This window comes from Anabrus simplex, chromosome X, assembly GCF_040414725.1.
Source record: "Anabrus simplex isolate iqAnaSimp1 chromosome X, ASM4041472v1, whole genome shotgun sequence".
Classification (NCBI taxonomy): domain Eukaryota; kingdom Metazoa; phylum Arthropoda; class Insecta; order Orthoptera; family Tettigoniidae; genus Anabrus; species Anabrus simplex.
In genome coordinates this window covers 155,104,963-155,127,305 of record NC_090279.1, presented here as the reverse complement: position 1 = coordinate 155,127,305, position 22,343 = coordinate 155,104,963, and the positions used below count along the sequence as shown (strand labels likewise).

Here is a 22,343-nt window from a genome sequence, read left to right as displayed (position 1 = left end):
ATAGTGTTATAGCAATAATCTTTAGATTAAAGAGAGAAACCACAGTAATATAAACCATTTATGAGAAACTGTTATGTAATTCCACTGCACAATTGAAATGAAAATATTCTACAAGTACTATCACAAATTGAAATCAGACAAATATCATCTAATATCAAACACAATTAAAAAATTTTCTTTTTAAACTAAGAAGGTAAAAACTTTTCACAATATTTCGATTTTAACATAAGCAAGTTCAAGCCACCTGGTGTTTTTACAAAAAGTGTCTAATTACAGATATTTTAAAATTTTTAAATAGGTTCAATTAGAAATTTTTTAAAATATTACCATAGACGCAAATTGTAATTTAGGTACCTTTTAACACACCATACCACTAAAATTCCCACCCCTTATCCCCCCTAAATTTCAAGCGCTTTAAGCAAGAGTAATAAGTTCCCATGGGAAAGTAATTTAAGATTTTAATGTACTTACTAATCAAATTGTTTCATCTAAGCTATTTAAAGACAGCTGATATGATATGATAATGTTTTTATAATTCTGCCAAAAGGCAAGAAATAAAATATCGATTAGGTGGTGTTTTAAATGAATTTGTTTAATAATTTATTGAGGTTCAATTCTACCAGCCACAGTAAAATATTTGTTAACACATTAAACACGGCTCTTACTGCCATATACAGAACCTAAAAATGTATTCGGGAAGGGACGGAAATGAAGATAACTCCATTACAACGCTGGCCTGTGAACTTTGTGCCAAATTTTTAAGACATAGTAAAATTCGAACTGTAGAAGATGGATTACTTTTAATGGCCACATTTTTTCTTCTTTTCTTTTTCTTTTAGATAGCATGAGAATACTAATGTAAAAAAGTTGGATGAGAATTTGAAAGAAATTTAATCACATACAGTACATGCAATGAAAACACGAAAAAGTGGAACAACTTAAAATTTCATAAATACATTGGCTTCCTTTTCAATTTTAAATGAGGAGCTAGGAAACCAAATCCTTTCAGTGTTGGGACAGAAGTTTCAAAAATAAAAAGAAGAAGCACGTGGCTCCCAAACGGCACAAGTTATAAAGCCTCATAATATGGCTAAAATGCTTGGTATACAGCAGCTAACATGTTAAAATATGCCAGTGGTCAATGTGTTAACAGGATAGAAAACAAGGATATAAAGAGAAGGTTTCTCACAATTACCCATCCACCTTCAGTTTGGTTTGGGCTTTGTACTTCATTACACAACTTTCCATAGAAAACTCAGGCAGAATGTCGTCCGAAAGCAATCATCATCTCTTCAGATGGTGTTGTAATTGTTAGGATTGATAGTCACCGACTTGGTGCAGTCATACGTCTTGTAGATGCCTACCAAGTGGTCAGCTAACTCGAACATGTTAGCACGGAGTGAGATGACGATGAACTGAGCATTCTTGGTGCGTTCCTGTTCAACAAAGAAACAAAACAATGCCTATTGTACAGTAGTTCTTTTACTATCTACAGGTGGTGACAAATCTTTCACATTAAATTAATTCACTGATCTAAGTTTAACATTGTTATTTAGAACTGGCATTTGACCACCCAATGAATATTGTACCAATACACTATACCTCTAATTTCAAAAGTTGGGACAGGATAACCAGAAAGTTCAGAATTTAGCACCTGCATCTTGTACAGTGCAAAATTCTTTCACAGCTTTCGACAGTCCTTATCGGAGAGGTGAAAGTAATCTGTCTTCCCTCGTTAGCACGCTGAACAGAGAAATAGAATGCCTTTGTTTCAGTTACCGCATCTTGTGTCCACCAGTCATTAGTGTCTTATTAGCGTGCGTTTTTAATTATGGAGAAGAAAGTATGACAGATAACCAATTACGAAAGGCTGACGACATTCATTCAAGTAGACAATAATCCTCCCATGAAATGTGTGTATTTTGTGCAGAAACTGAACATTCTTCCATCCACACTGAATACCATACTAAGGGAAATAAAATTAAAAGAATGTACGTGCGAAGAGACTAGTGGCAAAATAGAGTGAATGCACGAGGCTGTTTCCCGAGCTGGAAAGAGAGTTACTGAAGCGGATTAAACAAACCCACGTGCCTAATATCCCACTCCACGGAACTGTGGTTCGAGCCCAGGTGTTTCATTTAGCATAGCAGCCAGAACTCTCAAACTATCAAGCAACCCGTGGTTGGATTGAGAATGTAAGAACAGGCATAGTCTAGTGTATAGATGTGTGCGAGACAAGGTTGCTAGCGTGAACCCTGAGACCACAGGAACACGGAGAGATGCTACATTGCAATCACTTCTCAAGAATTACAGTCCAAATTATGTTTTCAATGCAGACAAAACAGGGCAGGTTTTTACCTTCTACCAGACAAAACCCTGGCATTTAAGGGCACGAAATGTCACTGAGGAAGTTGTATAAAGAGGACTGACAGTCCTATAGGGTTGCAATGAAGGTAGAACAGGAAAGTTAGTTCCTCTAGTAATAGGGAAAGCAAAGAATCCACATCGTTCTAAAATTATGCAGGCATTCCCATGTAAGTATCCAAAAGCCTGGATTGCAGCCACAGTATTTGAGAAATATTTGTGTGTGCTGGATACCTGGATGGGTGTTAAAAACCAGAAAATCCTTTTATTTATTAACCACATGCAGCACATCTAACCAAAATATCATCTCTTCAGAATGTGAAAGTTGTTTCCTTCCCAGCAAATTGTACAAGTAATCTGCAGCTTCTCAATCAGGGTATCACATGATATGTTAAGTAAAAGTATGGAAAAAATATTGTTCAAAACTGGTTGCCTTCTCTTCATTCCACAGTAAGGAAAATAAACATCCTGGATGTGATTCAGTTCATGATAACAGTATTTGAAAAAGGAATAAGTTAATTAAATAATATAATGACTGACCGACTAAAGTGATCCTATGTGGTCATAAAAGAAGAAGAAGAAGAAGATGATGACATGTTTTGTTCTTGAAAGATCATCAGATTCTATCAGATCACACACATTTTTTCATCATCTTCAGCATCTTGAACAAGTTCCAGTTTCCAGGGTGCGATAAATGAGTAGGGTTTTATTCTATAACCTCCTGCAAATCCAGACCTCGCCCTGTAAAAAATTTCTAATCTGATCGATCCACCTCTTGATTCCTTCTCAAACCACACTCTAGCTGTTCTTTGTGGGTCCATTCTTTCGAGATGACCACACCATTTCAGACTGGCTTCGACACAGATCTTGCTGAGGGGTTGTTTAACTTGGACATGAATCTCATTGTTTCTTATTTTGTCACCCCTCGTTTTCTGAATCATAGTTGTTAAGAACTTCATTTCCACTGCTTGTAGTTTGCTGATATTTCTGTTGGTATGGATGCAGGTTTCTAGATTGTATGTGGTAACAGATGAAAAGAAGCTTCTGTAGAGTATTAATTCTGATCTTAATGGGACTTGCTTACCTCAAAGAAGTTTTCTCACAAGATGATAAAACTGTGCTCCATTCTGTACTCTACAAGTGATTTCTGAAAATGATTGGCTATCTGTTGTTACTGTACTGCCAAGATAGCAGAACTGATGCACTTTTTCCAACATTGATCCATCCAGAGTGATGTTAGTACAGATGTTTTTGTCATCTAACAGGCAAGACTACCATTTTGGATTTGCTTATCAAATTGCTTGAGTATAGCATTACAGTCATTCAGTTTCTGTTGTACTTCGGCCTCATTACCACCCTGTATCACAACATCATCTACAAAGGCAAGAGCTTTAAACTCAAGAGTTGTTTTGAGTCTCTTGAGTCTTTTCATTATTTCATCCATTACACCAATGAATAAACGTGGCAATAGCACGCTGCCTTCTTGCCCACCCTATCTAGTCTCAAACCACTCTGAACAGCCATCGTCTATTTGGACACAAAAACAAAACAAACCCCATGGCACTACAGCCCTTGGAGGGCCTTGGCCTACCAAGCGACAACTGCTCAGCCTGAAGGCTTGCAGATTACGAAGTGTCGTGTGGCTTTCTAGACCGGGGCCGCCATATCACCGTCAGATAGCTCCTCAATTCTAATCACGTAACCTGAGTGGACCTCAAACCAGCCCTCAGGTCCAGGTAAAAGTCCCTGACCTGGCCGGGAATCGAACCCGGGGCCTCCGGTTAAGAGGCAGGCACGCTACCCCAACACTACAGGATCGGCCTATCTGGACACAACTCGGGCAATATTCATACAGCATTTTGACTTTATTAATTAAAGCCTGTCTTATAGATCTATTCTCAGGCATTCCCAGATTTTTTGTCCCTGTACACTGTCGTAAGCCTTCTCGATATGTAGGGAAATAAAGACGATATCTTTTCCTTCTTCCCAGGGCTTCTCCATGATCCTTATAGAAAACATTAAACCTGCTGTTGCCCTATTCCTTCTAAAACCATAATGTTCAAGCTGTGGTTCAATGATGGTTCTTAATCTCTGTTCTATTATTTGTCCCATTATTTTAAGTCCATGAGATAGAAGAGTGATGCCCCTCCAGCTGCTGGGTTTCTGTCTGTTCCCATTCTTCAATACAGTAGAGGGACGATGACTCCTTTAGCAATATCTTTGGGTTGTTTTCCTTCATTTTAAATGGCGTTTATGATGCTATACAATCGTTACAATCCTTCCACTCCAACAGCCTGGATCGAGCCAGTGCTTAATTCACCTATGCCTGCTGTCATGGCTTTACTCATGTTCTTTACGGTATTTACCGCTTCTAAATCGGTGTTATAGTGGGCTGCACATTTTGAATATTTTCTTTTCGCCAGGGTCTCCTAATGATCGACATTTAAATTTTCTCCATTATGTAATTTTTTAATTTTATTTTATATACATATTTATTATTCCAGTTCCAGATGGTACTGCATTGCTCGCTAGGATAAAATGGTGCTGCTCCTTCCTCAATTTTAATTATGAACAGCAATAATGAAAAGGGAAATAGATTTATCTTTTTTTTTTTTTGAAATTACAAAGGGCTACAGAGAGCCAGAAAACTAGCACATCCTGACAAGCTGCCGATGAGGAGAGGCATGCAAACGTATGTGCCTCAGAATCTGGGCAAAACACGAGGGGTGGATAAAAAAAAACATGACGCAAATGCTAAGTGATTGTTCCGTCAACTATAGGAACTACAGCTAGTCACTTTTAGATGAAGACTGTAAAACACAATAACAAACCAATGTGCTGTATTATTTATGTAATTTCCTCAATGATTTTTAAAAAAAAATTTTAAAAATCGAGTATTCGAGGGCAGAATACTAACCTTAATGTAATTTCCTACAATGGACACGTTCCTGAAGTCGAGAGCAGCATCGATCTCGTCCATGATGTACAACGGAGATGGTTTGTAATAATGAAGGGCGAATACCAAAGCAAGCGATGCAAGCGTCTTCTCACCTCCAGACAGGTTGGAAATGTTCTTCCACGACTTCTTTGGCGGTCGTACACTAAAACAAATGCATTGTAAATTAAAACTGCCAGTTCACATAGATTACAAAACAAACTGTGAATATCTTCAGCCTTGGAAATATCATTGAAATGATCAGGGAAAGTAATCATAGTTAATGTTGCTGGTTACATGTCCCACTACTGTTATTTTCAAAGTTGCCAAGGTGTTGGAATTTTGTCCTGAAGGAATACTTTTATGTGCCAGTAAAAAATAAAGAACCAATCAAAAGCAAGCAGTAGTTTATAACAAAATCAGTAATCTATTCAATAAACAAACTAAGACCAACAACAAAAACAACAACAACAACAACAACAAACAAACAAACAAACAAACAAACAAACAAACAAACCGAGTTGTACCCAAAAGTGGTCCAATACAAACATTTCAAATAAAGTAACAAACTTTAGAAAAAGGTCCGAAGTTTTAATTTTCAACAATGTCAATGGATAACAACATAAAACAACTAATCACTGACGTTGAAACTGCATCCGACATGTAAAGCCACACCGTGATAACAAAATGTGGCAACCAAACACTAAAAAATATCAGACTAGGAAATTCAACAAACAAACCAAATTTTAACGCGATGAGTGCCAGACCAAAATTCATAAGATTGCTAATAAGATCGAATTACTCCCTGGTGCCAAAACGTTCACAGGCTTAACCAAGCAAATGATCGCTGAAATGAAGATATATTTGTGATATATTAGGTTAACTTATTATGGGTTAGGTAAAATATTGCGACCCCATATGGGGTGATACTTACCTTTTCAGGAACGTGTTATACGCCGTTGATTACGAGAGATGTGTTAGCTTCTTCATACTGGGGCCGTAAAAAAGTACGATCTGTGATTTTAGGTCAAGAAATGTTTGTAAATGACGATCTTCCGATTTGAAGTTGGAAAATTTTTGCATAAAATGTTATATAAAGTAGTGAAAATTATGTGAATTTGGTAAATTAGGATGTAAGAGAATAATATTATAAGAAGAATTAGTAGTTATGAAATACTGAATAAGTATATAATTATATATTTTTTAAAGCTATTTGCTTGGGGCATCGACCTAGAAAGATCTTTTGATCCCTTCGTGCACCATATGTTAGGAACCTGCGTGTATATGGAAATTGCGGAAGTGTAAAGTGTTGAATGTGAGGAAAGGAACGTGAAAGACGACGCAAACACCCAGTTCCCAGGCAAGGCATATTAATCATTTACAATTAAAAACCCCTGAACCAGCCGCGAATCAAACCCGGGGCTGCAGGGTGACAGGCGGACGCATATCCCCCTACACCGTGGGGCTGGACATATAATTGTGTTTGTATAACTTTGAATTTGGGTAAGAGAACCCAGCAGCGATGATTGTGCAACATGGGAACCAGTGACTATATCGCTGAAGACTGTCATAATTGTTGCAACAGCTGGCTTGGGAATCCGGAGTACAGTGGGCATGTGTATGCTGAATACTGTAATTCATCAATGTGGATGAATGTGCAAGGTCGCTATTTGCTCTGTACTGGGTTCAAAATCACTAACTATATACTTCGTGTATATCATCATTGCCTGACTTATTCGATATATCATCCAGACTATCTACATTAAGTCTTTTATTGCTCGATTTACTCATAGCGACTTTAAAAAGACAAGGAATCTCACAGCAATGCACACTTGCATAAACAATCCGTGCGCGAGATATAGATAATGATTTTGTCACTCTACTGAGCACTCTTGACGTACCCATATGGGGCCGTGCCAAAGCAGGAATTGACGAATGGAAGGTGGACTATGTACGTACTTAAATAGACGACCAACAGATGGCAGGAAGAGACTTAATACAGCTTCAAAGCACATACATACTGCGCACCCAAATGGGTTCGCACAGTTCCTGATTTAGAACGAATGTACGACTCCATATGGGCACGTGAAACTAAAAAACTTGACCAAATGGGGTCGCTTGGCACTCAACGTGTTAAAGCTCAAAACTCATTACTAATAATAATATTATTGTTTTTATGTCCCACCAACTACGTTTATGGTTTTTGGAGACACCGAGGTGCCAGAATTGTAAATCTACTGACACCCTCAAATACCACTGGACTGAGCCACGATCGAACCTGAAAGGTTGGAGTCAAAAGACCAGAACCTCAACCATCTGAGCCACTCGGCCAAAGCTCATTACTAAAAGGCATCAAAAGCAAAATAAAAAGCGATAAGCTAATGGTCACAAAAGTAGACAAGGGAAACTCAACAGTCATAATGAAAATGGACTAATGCATACAAAAAACGAACAAATTCATCAGCAACAACGGAATACAGGAGATCAAATGCGACCCAAGGAATACAATTCAAATCGGCATAAAGCAGGCAATCAAGAAAACAGATTTAATCCCCGCCAAACAAGAAAAATCCCAACACTAAGAGCACTTCCCAAAATACACAAAGACACATGTCCCATCAAACCGATGCACCAAGTTATAATGTAAACAAATTTTTCAACAAAATGTTAAAAGACAACAATAAAAAAGGACAGGTCGATAAAAGACATATCAGAACTAACAAAGGAGCTAAATAAACAGAAAATAACAGAAAGCACGAGAATATATTTTTTCATCACCAACATGTACAGTAACATACCAATAGAAGAGTTGGTTAAATTTATACAGAAAAACATCTAAAGGAAAGTAACTGATCACAAGAAACAGAAGAAATAATCAACCTGTTAAAAACGACCTTAACCAAAACACTATTTAATGTTTTTACAGGGACCTGATTTGTTTTACCTTAAATGGGAGTTGACCCTAAATCGAGGTTTCAGTAGAAAGTGCACCTTTTCCAGAGATCTTTGCCTGTATTAACATATACTATTCCATCATACATTATTTATTTACACAGTGACAGCAATAAAACAATGAGATATCCACCCTACACACTGTACTGTAGTTATGGTTTGTGCTTCAATTTGATTAATTTTTGTCAGTGAATGCAAAACTGCTTCGGTTTAAGGTTGTTCTTATAACGTTATGCACGATTTTCTATAAAAGTTGGGAAAGATATCAAACTCGGACAAAAACACAATAAAATCGGTATAAAACAGCAATCTGTTTGTTTAAACATTTTAGCGAATGTTTTCTAAGCAGCAGCTTACTCAGTAGCATGTATTATCTAATTCCAACAGTCTGAACACACATATTCAGTTTCATTCTTAAAAAACATCATTCCAGAGGCTTGCGGCAAACATTTTCTTACTTCAAACGCCATCACCTAAGATAGGTTTACCGCGCACATATTATGAAAATATATTTCAAGCTTTCTGTAGAATCATGATAAAATTTTCACTATAAATTTACATAAGAACAACCTTACTGAAATTTAACAAGATGCAAAAGTACATAATCTAAACCTCTGAAAATAGTTATGCACACCACTGTATCTTGAGAAGGAGAAGTAATACATTCTTATTTGATTTCAGTACATAGTATTAAAATTAAGCAATTGTTTGCTTCAGCCTCTATTTGTAAGGATTTAACAACTTCTGGCATTGCACTTATTAAAAAAACATATTATCCCGAGGTTTGTTTACACAAGTAGGAGTTGTGAGCTGTGAGGAGACATCACGCTCGCTCAGGATTGACTCGCTCGCGTGTAACGAGGAACCGATAAGGATAATGAATGATAGCACTCAATATAAACACTGCAGTTGAGTCATTTGCCCATAATAAAAACTTAATCTGTAAAAGGTTCTCATTGTAACTGAAAGATATTGCACAGCCCAATATAAGAATTTTCAAAGGTTATAATAACATTGTCATTAAAACGGGGGGGGGGTTCTCTTCTGCTATAGCAGCCGTGGTTAGATGTGCATCTGAGTCCGACATCTCACTTTAGCCCTAAGTGCTTGCACTTTAAATTCCTCTTCTGCCTTGAATCATCCTTAGCAAGCTTATGAAGTCTTTTTCATAGGTTCTTAATGTCCCATAACCAAAACAAATAGAAATAAGTATTTGAGAATTTCAACATTTCCTTAATGCTAAATGCGGGTTTTGCCCTACTGTGAATTACGTTAAATCTAATATAAAATTGCATTGCTCTTATGGAATAATTTTTGGGACTGGAAATTTCTTCTGTTAAATGCAGGTTTACGTTAAATCGAGGTCACGCAAAATCGCAGTTATACTGTATGTATGTATGTACAGTCAAACCTCGATATCTCAAATCTCTATCTCCTGGCCGTTTGTCCTATTCTTCACAAGTATTTATTTCACAAATTTCTCGATTTCTCAAAGCTAACATTTTCTCCCTTGAAGCAAAAAATACTCTGTAACTTGAATTTTGTGCAACATTAACTGTGCAATATGGCATTTGTGGTCTGTGAGGAACAGTTAACAAGTCGTCATCATCATTTCTGAGTTTACAAATTTCCTGGCTAATAGCTCACTTCAATTCATAGCAGTTTGTGTTTAAACTTCCGGTGACTGTACAGGCGAATTTTTGCAGAACATACGTACACACATCGCGCAGCTGAGGGACAGGGGAGATCATGGCTTGGTTAACAAGTAAAGTAAGGTTTACGGTGATGCTGGGAGCTACTTTGATGGCAACCAAAGCTAAAACTTCTAATGATCGGAAAATTGGAGAAGTATAGCTGTTTTTTGGGTGTGAATTAATTACCAGTCGTGTACGAAAGCAACTCCCGAGGTAGCAGATGACAAGTTCCATTTTCGAATTTCGGCTGCATGGTATTGACAAGAAGTTTCAACATGAAGGGAGGAAAAGTTAACAGTAACAAACAGAAGAGACCAACAGATTTTTCTCTAAAGGTGTAAACTGAGGTAAATTTCTCATTCACTGCTGTATGTACTGTATCCTATCTTCTAAAAGGTTAGTATAATGAGGGTTATACTTAAAGTAATGTCGTAAAATAGAGTTAGCTTGCATATTTTAAAATACTGTTAAAAATATGTAGCCTGTAGATACATATTATTCAATTATGTGCTATACATGCTCAAAAATGTTATTCTATATATCTCAAAATTTCAATACCTCAAAATAAAATCTAGCTCCCGAGGTGATTCAAGATATCAAGGTTCCACTGTATGTATGTACCGCAGAACCTCTGATTGGCTGATTGGATCCTCAACACCTCCACCGTTAGCTGTCATAGGTGGCTTAGGCATCACCGAAGAGGCGTGCTAGGGAAACGAGGAGTAAGATAGTTTCCCGTTGGTCTCTCACTGAGCCAGGAGTTGCTACTGCATATCAGTCTGCCAAGCCCACTGGAATGCATGCACCAATCGATGCTATGAGCAACATTTTCACACCATTCATAACAGGTACTGGCTACATAAGGAACGGTATTACTACCATCGCCCATACCTCAAGTCACTTTCATATTGTCAAAGCCAAGGATAAGACTGTGACAGATCAATGAAAGTAAGTAACATTGTTCTAGCCCATACCAGAAGACAGTGCAGTGTGAACACTGGATCTCCCCAGCAAAGGCGTAATATATTCACAAAAATGAGGATTAGCAGGGGTTTACCATTATCGAGAATAATAGCGAACAGATTCCTAAACAGCATTGAGAACCAAGTAGATGTAAGTGGCCTTTAAATGGTTTGTTAACACGTTCCATACCTGTTTCTGAGCGGGGCACTTGAATGCCTGCACCAGCCATTTTCATGTCTGGCCCTCTTAACGTGCATTATTTAATAAAATTCACCATTACTCCTGAACTATAAATATTAGAAACATGATACTTTGTGCTAACTTCTAGTAAATATGTCGGGAGTGATATCTGGTGTCACAGGTTCCAAAATACGTCCAATTTTATACAGCCTATCTGTACTTTCGGCATAATGATTACTGTCATTGCAGTGAAGAAAGGAAAGAATATGAAGGAAGAGTATTTGGAACATTGGTCCAGTACATTTTTATATAAGGATTTTGGAATAATCAGTTTTCACGTTTGCATGAACGATTTCTTCGTGAAAGGCCGGGGCGCCGTGCCTATCACTTGACTCGTGTATAGATTGGTCTGCTCACACACACATACTGATAAAATTCGTCATTCGTGAAAATACTCACCTAACTCAATACATCCTGCTCATTTTCTGTTTGAACGTTTATAGTTTTCTTCCGTAAGAAACTTTGTTTTATAAGCCATTATACTACACTCGGTAAGGACGACACACACTGCATTGGAATCTCAACTACCGACTTGACAAGCGAGGAAGTGCTGAGATATTTCCGCTAAAACAGCTAAGATACCAACGCGGGAGTTATCTAAAAAATGTCAACCAATTTCCTGCTACAACCAGTAACGCTGACTAAGGTGTAAGAATGCACAGATGACGAATATAAACAGCATTGCTTCGCGCGGAACATTAAACGTCTTACGCCATCCACGGCCCGCAGCATAGGAGGAAGCTTAAACGTCTTGCGCCGTCCACAGTCCGCAATGAATTAATACATCCGTCCAGTAGCTGCAAAGTAGATGGTAGGCCACCAGGAATGACTACCTTTTTTTTTTTTTTTTTTTTGGAAGGAATCGGCCGTGGCCTTAATTAAGGTACAGCCCCAGCATTTGCCTGGTGTGAAAATGGGAAACCACGGAAAACCATTTTCAGGGCTGCCGATAGTGGGGTTCGAACCTACTATCTCCCGAATACTGGACACTGGCCGCAATTAAGTGACTGCAGCTATCGAGCTCGGTTGGAATGACTACCTGCCGTGACTTATTTTTGTTGAGAAGTTGCTTCACTTTGTTCACAATGTGACCGTGGAAACTACATATAACAAGCAGAGCCTGGTGTTTCAGTAGTGCACCGGGTCTTCTATCCCACACCAGTTTTAACCTAGTAAGCATGAGCTCTACATCCATCCAACACTTTAGTTGCACTCGTACGTCAATTCCACGGGAAAACTGTTTTTTCTTAGACACTGTTTTCTTCTTGAAAATTACGTAAGGCAGCAACATTCTTCTGTCAGCTGTAATGGCAAGCATTGCTGTCATTGTAATTTATCATTACTGCTGATTTACATAAATACGTTCCATGATCCTTTTGCAGTGCTGTTGTGAGGCATATCAAAAAAGACTGGAAAATGATCAGCATTGTTTCCTGGCGCAAACGTAAGACAAATTGGTGAAGATTTACCAACCTTGTCTGTGCAATCAGCAGGCAATCTTTGACTTAGTGTTGTTTTCCTTTGCACTGACAGATTGTCGACTTGCTTTAAACTGAGTTATGGGAATGCTGTGTTTGTGCTCTGCCTCCTCTGTCTTCTTTTGTAACATTTTATGTGATACACTGCGGCCATTGTTAAAGGCCCTACAAATGATCTGATCTGGTCAGGCGCTAAATCAGGTTGGGTATAGTTGTGTTGTTCGACGAAACTCTTGTCGGGTGAAGTCAGGTGGCTGTGCCATCAGACTGCCTGACCACCTTACCAAATCACATCATCTGGAGCAAGTCTTTTAGGACCTCTAAATATGCTTCTAGATAGGTTTGTGTATTTTTAGCTTATCTTTTAATTTCCACCAGTCATGCACCTACTTTTCATTCACAGAAATAATCCTTTAGTATGCAGTGCTGTGGAGCTATGTGGTAAAACACATATTAGAGTAAATGCAAAGAGAACTTCATGGCGGAACAACCAACCAAAGGAGGCAATACAGAAGATGAAATGCATCCAGGAGGGGCAAGGGTACAGCAAAACTTAGAAGTGACTCAATAATTGAAGAGACTGGTAAAACTGAATGTAAAGTATTGATATTTTTAACTCGCGTAATTATTGTTTGAAGCTGGCCTTGTGATCTAGCTTGCCTGCCCTCACCTGGAGGCTCCAGGTTTGATTTCCGGCCAGGTTAGGTATTTTTACCTGGATATGAGAGCTGGTTCCAGGTCCGCTCAGCCTAAGTGATTACCGTTAATTGAGGAGCTACCTAATGATGAGATGGCGTCATGGGTCAAGAGGCCCAGTAATAACAGCCAAAGGATTAGTCACACCGACCATGCGTCATGTTGTAATCTGCAGGACTTTGGGCTAAGCAGTGATCGCTTGGTAGGCAAAGGCCCATTCTTCTTCTACTTCTCGTATCATATCCTCATTGGATGTTGGCTGTCATCAGGGCGATCTGCTTCTTGTTCTCAGCACTTGGAAAAGAGTGGGGGTACTAAGGACATACCATTCTCGTAGATTCCATAGCCAAGATATTCTCCTTCTTCCCCTACTTCTCCTTCCTTCAATTTTACATTGTAAGATAAGCTGAAGGAGTCTATATTTATCACTTTAAATGATATGGCCAAAGTACTCAAGTTTCTTCTTGTTGATGTTGTGCATGACATCTAGCTCTTTGTTTAGGCATTGGAGTACTTCAGTGTTACATATTCTGTCAACCCACGATATTCTGAGCAGGCGTCGGTAACACCACATCTCAAAAGACCAAATTTTTCTTGTGGTGTTCTCTGTTGGGGTCCAAGTCTCAGTACCATAAAACACAATGGAAAATACATAACATCGAAGTACACAGAGACGGAGATTGATCTTAAAGTGCCTCTTACAGAGCCGGCCCCGTGGTGTAGGGGTAGTGTACCTGCCTCTTACCCGGAGGCCCCGGGTTCGATTCCCGGCCAGGTCAGGGATTTTTACCTGGGCCTGAGGGCTGGTTCGAGGTCCACTTAGCCTACGTGATTAGAATTGAGGAGCTATATGACGGTGAGATAGTGGCCCCGGTCTAGAAAGCCAAGAATAACAGCCGAGAGTATTCGTTGTGCTGACCATAAAACACCTCGTAATCTGCAGGCCTTCGGGCTGAGCAGCGGTCGCTTGGTAGGCCAAGGCCCTTCAAGGGCTGTAGTGCCATGTTCTCCCCAACTCCCCCCCATGTTACAGAGAAGTTTGCTGATTCCTCTGAATGCAGTCCTTGCCTATTCAATCCGGGACCTAATTTCAACAGTATTGTTCCATACTTTAAGTGTTGGACTTGCTCCAGTGATGTGCCAGCTACAGTCAAGTTAACAGGTTCAATGACATGTTTGCTTATGAGCATTACTTTGGTCTTTTTTGTGTTTAAACGTACATTTGTTGCAAGCAGAACAATATCATCTGCACATCGCAAATTATGTATTGTGTCCGGCTCCATGGCTAAATGATTAGCGAGCTGGCCTTCGGGCCAGAGGATTCCGGGTTCAATTCCCGGCCGGATCAGAGAATTTAAACTTCAGTGGTTAATTCCCTTGGCTCGGGGGCTGGGTGTTTGTGCTATCTCCAACATCCCTACAACTCACACACCACATATAACACTATTCCTCCACCACAATAACACGCAGTTACCTACACATGGCAGATGCCGCCCACCCTAATCGAAGGGTCTGCCTTACAAGGGCTGCACTCAGCTAGAAATAGCCACACAAAATTATTTATTAATATTAATATTATTATTTATTGTGATTCCATTAACAATGATGCCCTCCTGTTTTCTTGCTAGTGCTTCAGAAAATACCCCTTCAGAGTAAATACTGAAAAGGAGAGGAGACAGAACACGGTCTTGCCTCACTCCTTGCTTTATTTCAATAGCAAAGGTGTTTGTGCTGTCAACCTTAGCTGATGCGGTTTGATTCCAATACAGGTTGGCATTGGTTTGGTTTGTTTTGTTTTAGGAGTGTTTGTAAGACTATATAATTACACATATTTCATTTTGTGATGTTTAACCAAATTGTTGATGGTTGTAATTCATTCCCAGATTTTCAGTTTTCCCGTGTCACACTGTCCCCCCCCCCCTTTGGTCCCTCCAAAAATAGCGAATCGAGGTTCCACTACATCAGGAATGTCATGAAAGTATATTTCGATAATCTCTTAAAAGGATCTGCAAACTCAGAATCTGGTGAATGGCCAGGAATAAGAGATAATTGTACTGATTACCTGGAATGAGGTAGAAAGAACAATACACCAGATGAAGAGTGGTAAATCAGCTGGGATGGATGAAGTAACAAGTGATCAAAGCAGCAGGACAATCTGGCATCCAATGGACGTACCAAATTCTTACCGTAGTGTGGCATGAGAATCAGATGCCTGAAGATTAGTCCAAGAGAGTAATTATTCCGATATTTAAGAAAGGAAGCCATTGAAAGTGTGAGAACTATAAAGGTATTGCAATGGATTAAAGATAATGGAAAAGATTGTGGAAGCTAGAATCTGAACCTTATTAAAACCCATCTTAGTGGAAGAACAGCATGGGTTTAGACCTCACAGGAGCACCGTAGACCGGATCTTTGCATTGCGGATACACATGGAGAAGTACTGGGAAAAGGAAAAAGACCTCTCTGTGGTCGTCTTGGATTTAAAGAGGCTTACGACTGTGTGTTCCGAAAGATGTCATCTGGAGAAAGCTACAAAAAAAATAGCCATACCAGAATACCTTATTCATTTTGTTATCATCAAGATCAAAATGTTACACAATAAGTGCTACAGTTGCATCAGAATTGGCGATGGCCATTCAAAATGGTTTCAGACAACTCGGTGAGTACAAGAGAGGAGTGCTTTTTCACCTTTGCTGTTTGTGGCAGTTATGGATACCGTAATGAAGGGCTTGGAAAACAAAAACAAAAAAAACCCCAATTAAATGCAGAATTAAATGCCTTGGTGTTCACTGATGATTTTGCCATTTGGGGGAAGACAGATAAGGAAGTACAAGACCGGCTGAACAAATGAGTAGCCGAGTTCAATGATTTTAGGATGAAAGTGAGCAAAGCAAAAACCGTTGCCATGGAAATGTGGTTGCCAAATACAATTTGATGGACAATACACTACAACAGTACAAGAAGTACTTAACAGAGTGGCCAATGGGTCTAAATATCTATAACCTCATACGTCCCCTGATCCGGGACAAGAAGGTACCCCTGTGAAGCAAGATGTCCTTGTAAAACTCGTATTTTATTTCCAAACTCACATATAGCCTGGAAACCTGCATGTTGTGGTCAAGAGACCTCAGTAAACTGCAGGCCTGTGAAATGAAATGAAATGATGGCTGGACCAAATGAAGATGTGCGTAGAGAGTACAGAAAGAGACTGGAGATTGATGATGGAGAGAGAGAGACCTACAGGGAGAGACAAAGCTGGCGAGAGCTTGTTCAACACCACCCTAACTGGCATGCTGGAAAGGTTACATGATGGGAATGATGATGACTGAGGATTAATCACCTATGCCAAATTTACCTAAATATTATCCCTTCGCTGAAAGGATCAAGTGTGTCGACCAATTCGAACTCTGCATCACCACCTAGCGTAATGGTTTGGTACATCTCCCTCAGCTTCGTTGTAATAATGGTGTAGCCGTCCATGAAGTCCGTCAACCTTCGTTTTCTTACATCTTCCAGGATGCTTCGAGCCTTATTTCTCCTATTTGTCACTTCTTCCAGCTCAGCCACGCGGTTAATGTACTGGGCTTCCTGAAAACAGACAAAGGTGTGTTTTATTATCTATACAAAGAAAATAAGAGTTTTGTCTGTACTGTAGTCAAACATGTCATGTCCAGAAAAACGAGGGAATGCCATTTTTAAATTTCCGTCGTGTATGTATATTTGTATGTATGTATGTATGTATGTATGTATGTACTTATGAATGAATGCGTATCACACATCAAGAGGCAGAACAGAAATTAAAATATGTATTTAAGGTCAGGAGAGAAAGCACTACAATCTAGGCCAGGGCCTTTCAGAGTGCATGTGCCCGTGCACTGCACGGCGCAAGGTGCAGGAGACGACATCACTAGGTTGACCAGAGTGCAAACCCCCACTCCTCTTTCCCTACATCTCTCTCACCCGTTCGGCCTGTCTCCGCCTTCTTCACCTTCCCCACTGATTCTCCCCTCACTGCGAACTGTTGTATGAGACAATGTCACCAGTGTTAAAATACTCTTCTTTCAATTTGGTTTGAGCAGAGAATTTATCTTCTCTAGCTCTTCTTTTCCTTTTTATTCGCAATTATACCAGTAATATCTGGAACAGGCGATCAGCTGACAGCAATTCTGAGAGCATTCTTTAAATTACGATCAGAAATACTTGCACGCGACCTAGTTTTCGTACAAGTCAAAATAGAAAGGGGGAAAAAAAAAAAACTTTCACATATGCATGTGGGACCAAACATACAAAATAAGCTGATTCTCGATGCAGCTTAGGAAAACCTCCCTTTGACAAATTTTCGTAGAATTTGAGCAAAGCCTTTGTACTGAAAAATAGATCTTTTTGATAATGACATTGTACCGGGAGGTACACCCCAACGCTGCGCATTTATAACATGTAATTTAAATCTTGCGCCTAAAAAAGAACTCCTCTACTGGAGAAACCATGAAATTGAAACTGGACCAACTTATAAATTTTCTCAGAAGATGTCACCACATCAAGATGTTTGGACATTTTTCCATAGATGTCACCGCTGAAAAACTATGTTCATGCACCTTATTTTTATTCCGAGGTTAAGACAATGGCTGATGAAGCCTTCATAGTAGGCGAAACATGTACCATTTTTAGTTAATAGATCAATGTAAATCATCCAAGACAATGACTTATTGTATTGATTAGGTGGTCAATTTAATAAATAACTTACTGTTATTATTCTAATTTTTCTATTTTTGTCATCTCACCAAGTGAGAATTTGTTAACTTGTTGCTTTTCAAAAAAAATATAACCTTCTATTTCAGTTTTAAATTCTTTCTTGACATTGTAGTTAGACCCGTTCACCCCGGCACCTTCTTTCACCTCTGCGTTCCACGAGTAACCCCGTAAAAAGGGGTAGCAGAGCGTGGTCGAATGGGTCTCAATTCAGCCCATTTTGACGGCTAAACATAGATTTCGGATCGAACTCGAAGAATTTTCTCAGTCGCTGGAAATTTTTTTTTCTATTTTCTAAATTTGTAAACTTCTTTGAACATGTCCGGCCCTCGCGAAGTCCTCCATCCTGGCTACATGCGCAAGGAGGAATTAATTTACGAATTGCTTATTAGGAATGTTCAATCTGGAGGCACGGTTGCGGCCGATACCGCCAAGCTTAAAGAATCATTAGTTACCAATTTGTATCCCAACATTGGGAGAGAAGGATATTGATGACGCTCTATCCACTATCACCTACAACACCACCGAGCTAGCTTCTGTAATAATTTTTTTGAAGTGAGCGATCCTTCTGTTAACCAACTTAAAGAGTGCAGGCAAGATTGTTCCACTTTATCACAGGGTGAGCGATCTATTGTCTCTAAAATTAAAGGAAGGGCATGCTAAGGAGGTGAGTAATTTAATTGATCATCTATCAAAAAAGTCCAGTAAAGTTAGTCAATTGTTAACTGGGTCTGCTACTCCCAAAACCGACCAAGCCACTGTTGTAAACATCGTAAGTGAGGAGGATTCTTCCAAAGGCGAAGAAAGCGGAAAATCTGTGGCAACTCAACAAACTTCTGCCCCATTAGGAAATGAACCTGAGTGTCGTACATCCATTCCACCCTTTTTTTTTTTTTTTTTTTTTTTTTGCTAGTTGCTTTACGTCGCACCGACACAGATAGGTCTTATGGCGACGATGGGACAGGGAAGGGCTAGGAGAGAAGCCAAGAACAACGATGCGCCAGAGGAAAGGGAGCTCCGACCTGGAACACTAGTTCTTCGTCAAAACCATCCCCTCAGCAACAAACTCCAGAACTTCCACGCTGGCATGGCTCCCAAGTGCCTCGGACCTTTCAAAGTGGATACAAAGTTGGGAAATGGTGTGTATCTCCTAAAGACTACACCGCTGACGAAGGTGAATGCATCAGAATTGAAGGCGTTACCCCAACCCCTACAAGAAGTCAGAGAGACTGAGGAGTCAACACTCTCTACGGGGCCCCAGAAGAAGGCAGACTTCATGGAGGATCAGCACACACCGATACCTATCTTGGAGGATAAGCGAGATGAAGTCATAGATATAAGGACACCTAGATATAATTTAAGACCTAGAGTAAGGAATGTACAGAATAGATGTTGAAGGTTTTAGGGGGGATAATTATCAATGCTGTAACTGGTGTAAAACCTTCAATTCTTATGTTTAATATATTTTAATTATAAGGCTAAATTATCTTTTATTAAACGTTAAATATGATTAATGTATGTTTTCCCTGTAAATATGTAGTATAGATTTGTATAACCTCAAATACGTAGTTTATAACCTCAAAATCTATAGAGTCGAAAGCGGTAGAAAATTCCATAATGTTCGTATGTTAGACTGATTGTACTATATCTATATATATAAAATTTTTATATATAAAATAAGAGTTTTGTCTGTACATTGCTCAGAATTTGAAAAGAATGGTATTTCTGTATTGGTCATGTCCACAGTAACAAGGAAATGCACTTTTTACATTTCCGTAATTCCTGTTGTCTGTCTGTCTGTCTGTATGTACACGCATCACGAGAAAACGGCTGAAGAGAATTTCATGAAAATGGGTATGTAAAGTCGGGGGATGAACCACTACAATCTAGGCTATAAATCATTTTAATCACGCTGAGTGAAATGGTAGTTTAGGGGAAGGCCTAAAATTCAATTCTCAAATATTTATATTATTAGTGGTCCTATCGATAAACACTACATAACTACAGTTACATAGAATTAATTTGCTAATTATTTATGTCTTATACATTTTTACTGTACTGGTTATGATAACACAGATATTCATGAATTTCGATTTTTGTTGCTAAGTCCACATCAACGCCGAGCCACGAGAAAATGGGTTATCAGAATTTAATGAAAATCGGTAAACTGAGTCGGGGAAGAAGAAACTATAGTATAAGCTATAAACAATTTTACTGACCATGGATGAAATGTAGTTTAGGGGTAGGCGCCTAAATTTTGTTTTTTCAATACCTATGTTACTTGTCCTATAGAAAAGTACTACATAACTAAAGTTATAGAGAATACAATTTCCCATCATGTATGTTTTATTCAGTTTTACTGTACCGACTATGATAAGAGTAGTATTTCAGAGTCGGAAGAAAACTAAATGTGAAGGCCTACAATATCAAAAGCGTTCGGTATAGCATTGATCAACAATGACATTACATTGACCACGGTTTGTTGTGATGTTCTTTGCCTCTTATGGTACCCTCAACTCCGATAGATGGGATTACTGTTGCGTACCGAGTATAACAGCCTGATTGAATATTGGCAGGAAATAGCTAGGGGGTTAGAAAACTTTTTTCTTTAACATGCCATTCCTCTGGTTCATACATTGTGTGATACTGCTGGTCCAACACTGGTTCATCATAGTATACGAGCTATTCAATCCCTACTCTGATGTGCTGTTTTGAATGAGCAGTGTGCACATTTGGCAGATGCTCACTTAGTGCTCACCTGGTCTAGAATTACAATTTAGGCCTATTCCAAATTATAGCACCACAGTTCTCTAAATAATTCAAAATTCAACCCTGAAAAGAGCCGTTTCTTAAGAAAAGCGTCTTCCTCTTCCCTGTTATTAAATTCTACATTCATTTTATTCCAAATAAACAGTGAAGAGGGGTTTTCTCCTCTGGCTTGGAGGAAAAATTTGCTTCTAAGTCATATAGATTTTCCCGCCATCAGTGTAGTGAAATGAGATTTTCCGACTCATCGGGTACTCCTAGGAAACGTTAGTAACAGGGCATAGATTTGCCTTGGGACTCTCACTATTCGACCACCCCCCCACCTTCCGCCGAAAAAAAGACGAAGAGTGGAAGAGTGTTCACAGATCACGGCTGTCTGCGGCTTGGTCATTCCAGCTCTGGAACTTTGGACAGTTAGATCGGCAGCATAGAACCGTTCGTTAAAAGTGAGAAAATGCGTGGTTTTATTAATTGGTCGAGTATTTCATATTGCTTTTCATCGCGCCATTCCTACTGATGTCATTGTAATGATCTATGTCCATTTCACTTGGGAAAACCACTAAGACAGTCTTTCTGAGGATGTAAAACAGCAAGTGGAGAGTGAGTGTCTGCAATTATAATGAAAACTCTCTAATCTGATTGTGACTGATGGTAGGCAAGCAGGCCTACCATTACAATGAAAATTCCCTAACCTAGTCTTCATATGAGAAAAGACGTTTGGTGACTTCCCCGTCACGTTCCTAGGGTAACGTTAAGAGCTATGCAATATAGTACAATCTTGCTCACAAGGTGTACATTACCTAACGTAGAATTCTGTATACAATGTAGAATTCCGTACCGAAGCACGGGTACATCAGCTAGTGTGGTATATATGAAGGGTTCTGGAAACTTACTGCAAGGTTTTATTATCCAGATACATGTAGACACATTACGAATGTTGTAGATATTTCCATAGATGTTTTTAAATACTGAATGAATGTTCGAGTACCCATTCGACTAGCTGGTCGATCAAGGTTTCGAGTGTGTTCCATTAGAGTGTTGTAAGAACTCTTTTAGAAGTCGATCATTCTAGATGGTTGATCGAATAGTATAAATATCGAGCTGTCAGTCAGTGTGACAGTCTGAGTACTGGACTCAAGTGAGTGAGGCGATGAATTCAAGTCTGAATGTTATAGTGCACGCATCAGCGTTGTTGATATCTGTACTTGTCAGAACAGACTTCAGGGTACTCCGCTACTGAGTGTTGTATATGGTGTAATTTACTACTGTGTATAATTGTGGGTTGTGACTTACAGTGTAAATAAAGTAGTTTAGACAAGGAAGTGAACGTGTTCTCGTGTGATATTTATTTACGTAAAATAAAATCGCAACGTACAACGATAAGTGACTTCATGCCTTTCTATACTGAAAACCTACAACCTGTTTTCCAGTCAGTGATTGGGTCAGGTATGGAATGAATGAAGCCCCCAACTTGCAGCGAGGATAGGAATTGTGCCGGCTGCCGAA

At 39.1% G+C, this 22,343-nt stretch overlaps 1 protein-coding gene across 1 annotated transcript in view; it reads right to left on the bottom strand.

Annotated features, from left to right (window-relative positions):
• Positions 1-567: 567 nt before the first annotated feature.
• The window catches only part of glu (structural maintenance of chromosomes 4-like protein gluon), a 185,020-nt gene continuing 163,244 nt past the window's right edge, over positions 568-22,343 (bottom strand). The window contains exons 20-22 of the mRNA XM_067159498.2: positions 16,678-16,910; positions 5,282-5,465; positions 568-1,436 (exon numbers count right to left, since the gene is read on the bottom strand). Of these exons, the coding sequence (XP_067015599.2) occupies positions 1,293-1,436; positions 5,282-5,465; positions 16,678-16,910 (561 nt within the window). The 3' untranslated portion in view covers positions 568-1,292. The remainder of the gene's footprint in view (positions 1,437-5,281; positions 5,466-16,677; positions 16,911-22,343) is intronic.